The 2,613-nt window shown below is 42.1% G+C and overlaps 1 protein-coding gene across 1 annotated transcript in view; it reads right to left on the reverse strand.

Annotated features, from left to right (window-relative positions):
• efna1a (ephrin-A1a) overlaps positions 1-658 on the reverse strand; it is a 16,823-nt gene extending 16,165 nt beyond the window's left edge. Inside the window, exon 1 of the mRNA XM_012828924.3 lies at positions 351-658. Within this exon, the coding sequence (XP_012684378.1) occupies positions 351-448 (98 nt within the window). The 5' untranslated portion in view covers positions 449-658. The remainder of the gene's footprint in view (positions 1-350) is intronic.
• Positions 659-2,613: the final 1,955 nt, after the last annotated feature.

Below are 2,613 nucleotides of genomic sequence, written 5' to 3' on the forward strand. Positions count from 1 at the left end.
TAATCAGGTCGTTTCACTCTGCAAGTTAAGATGCAAAGTACTGCATTCCCTGAGTCATTTGCGAACCTGATCGTTATGTTCTAGTTAAATGCACACATTTCCTTCAGGTATGCGGTAGACTATGCCTATTTGTCAATGCAGATATACATATACATACATATTTATCAATGCAACCATAAACACATGCAGTCTGCCTTAATTTTAAGGTTGTATAAATGCATCATTATAAATAACAATAAGGCATGCCAATGAGGCAAGTTTGTTTGAGGAAATTAAACAAAAAAAATAAATACAAGAACAAACAAATAAACGAACATAAATACAAGGGGAAAATAACTGCGTTGGCTTACTTTGGGTTGGTGCTGTTCCAAAATACGCTGTGTCTCTCGGCAGAGGAGACCCACGCGCAGAAACTCATCAGGACACACAGAAGCAAAAGCAAATCCATTCTGCAAGATCCAGGCGGGTTTCAGCAGAAAAAAAATGAAAATAAAAAACCTACAGGTCTTTGTAATGGTCCTTAATGCTGCAAAAGGCTGCAGATTTGCATTCAGGAAAAGAAGCAGATACCGCAACTAGGCTATAGCAAATATAGAACTGATAAAGTAATGCGTAGTTTACCCCGTGTTGAGTTCGAGGGTAATGACTGAGAAGTACTAGAAGCGCATTTTGGTTTTGTGGGAAGACCAGTTCGCTTAACCACGCCCCTCCGATGAGCTGAAAACCAATGGTTGAGGAGTAGCCCACATTGCTTATATGTGCGATATGAAACGTACGCCCTCTAGAGTTTGAATTCAATCCAAATCGAATGCATTGAAGAGGCTGTATTGATACTCTCTCTCTCTTTTTTTTTTGGATTTACGACGTGAACGTCATTTTCATTGGTGCCTCATTCCTAGAAACAATTTTCATCCATCAAAGCCCAAAGTTCAATCGACATTGTCGCTGGTTTAATATTGGCTTAAACAAAGTGCGCTATGATATAACAGACACTGCGTCCTCTATACAAGTTCAAACGTTATGAAAGATTAAAACGTTGTTATAAGGAGATTTAATTAATTGACCTGATCGCCTTGACACCTTTGTCATCCTTCCCACCTCTCAATCAGCAAACCTTTAATATAACAAGACGTGGAAAACAACAGTTGCCAATCTTTGAACATTACATCTTAATGGAAAAACTGTCAAATTAGGCTAGACTTAGTTGAGTTTGGTGCGGCTTAATTAATTGAATCGCTCAGCAGGAGAACCGAATGTACACAAACCACCAACACCTTTCAAATGACATGATCAGAACGAGCAGGCAGTTGTGTTTCATATGCAAAGTGCCGGCGTGAAAGAGTGTTGAACAGCAAAAAAACGTTGAAATGGCCAGAGATGTAAAGTGATTTCATGCTTTGAAACAAACTTTCACACGCGCGTCACACAAACACACACACACACACTCTCTCTCTCTCTCTTTCTCTCTCTCTCTCTCTCTCTCTCTCTCTCTCTCTCTCTCTCTCTCTCTCACACACACACACACACACACACGCACACGCACACACACACACACACACACACACACACACACACACACACACACACACACACACACACACACACAGTCCCCCTCTGTCTGTAAAGGCTAATTGGATTGGAGCAAGAGAAAGTTGGACCAGCAAAGCTTTTTAAACGCAGTGAGCACTCACTTCTGATCACAGCAGAAGGAATGCAGCTTCTCCTCCATAACATTGCCTCTCCAGAGGTAAAACAAGGAGGGCTCTCTTGCCAGTTGACCGGGAGTGATCTCATCTCAATCTTTTCTCTATGTTTCTTACTCTCCTTTCTTTGATCAGATTTTGTCTGATTTCTCAAGCATGTTAATCAAGGTCTATTTAAATTTACATGATTAATAGGGCAAGATAACGTTGGTCTGTTTTTGTTCTGTGGTGGTCAGGTGAACTTCTCAGCATCATCCGAGTTTGTGGCTGTTCTTCTCTGCTTCTGTTTCTCTCCACACCTCCTTCTCCCCCCCTGTCTACTTACTGGCCTCCTCTTGCTATTTCTCCTCCTCTCCTCTCATCAAACTCCTTCCTCTCAAATCCCTCTCTTTCTTCTTCTCACAGAATGCCTTTCACCCCTTCCATCCTTTCTATGTTTTCCAGATGACTCTTTTCTCTCACTTCTCTGTCCTCCTTTGCCCGAAGGCCCACCATTGCATTGTGGTAACCCATGGCACCCTCAGGCAGGGTTTGCCCACTCAAACAGGGCCTCATTCTAGTCTAGTCTCAAGCCATCGCAGACTCTGACAGATTCTGATTCGTCATACCAAATTCGGGCATGTCTGGATCACATCATAGAGCCATCCATTATGAAGAACACCAATGTTTGTATCAGGGTTGTGGAGCACTGCAGCACTGATACATTGTATATTAGAGACGTTTTCAAACGTTTTATGCATGGTTCTCCACACAGACCACACGGTGTCCAACGGCTCTCATTTCATCCCAAGAGAGCCCCAAAAAATGTGGCATGACAAGAAAGCGAACAACAAAAATCACATGAAGTGCCTGTTTATTCAGCTCTTAATTTTACCCAAGTCTCCTTGAACAGTGTAAGCCAGTTTTACTG

This window comes from Clupea harengus, chromosome 19 (genome assembly GCF_900700415.2).
Source record: "Clupea harengus chromosome 19, Ch_v2.0.2, whole genome shotgun sequence".
NCBI classification, from domain to species: domain Eukaryota; kingdom Metazoa; phylum Chordata; class Actinopteri; order Clupeiformes; family Clupeidae; genus Clupea; species Clupea harengus.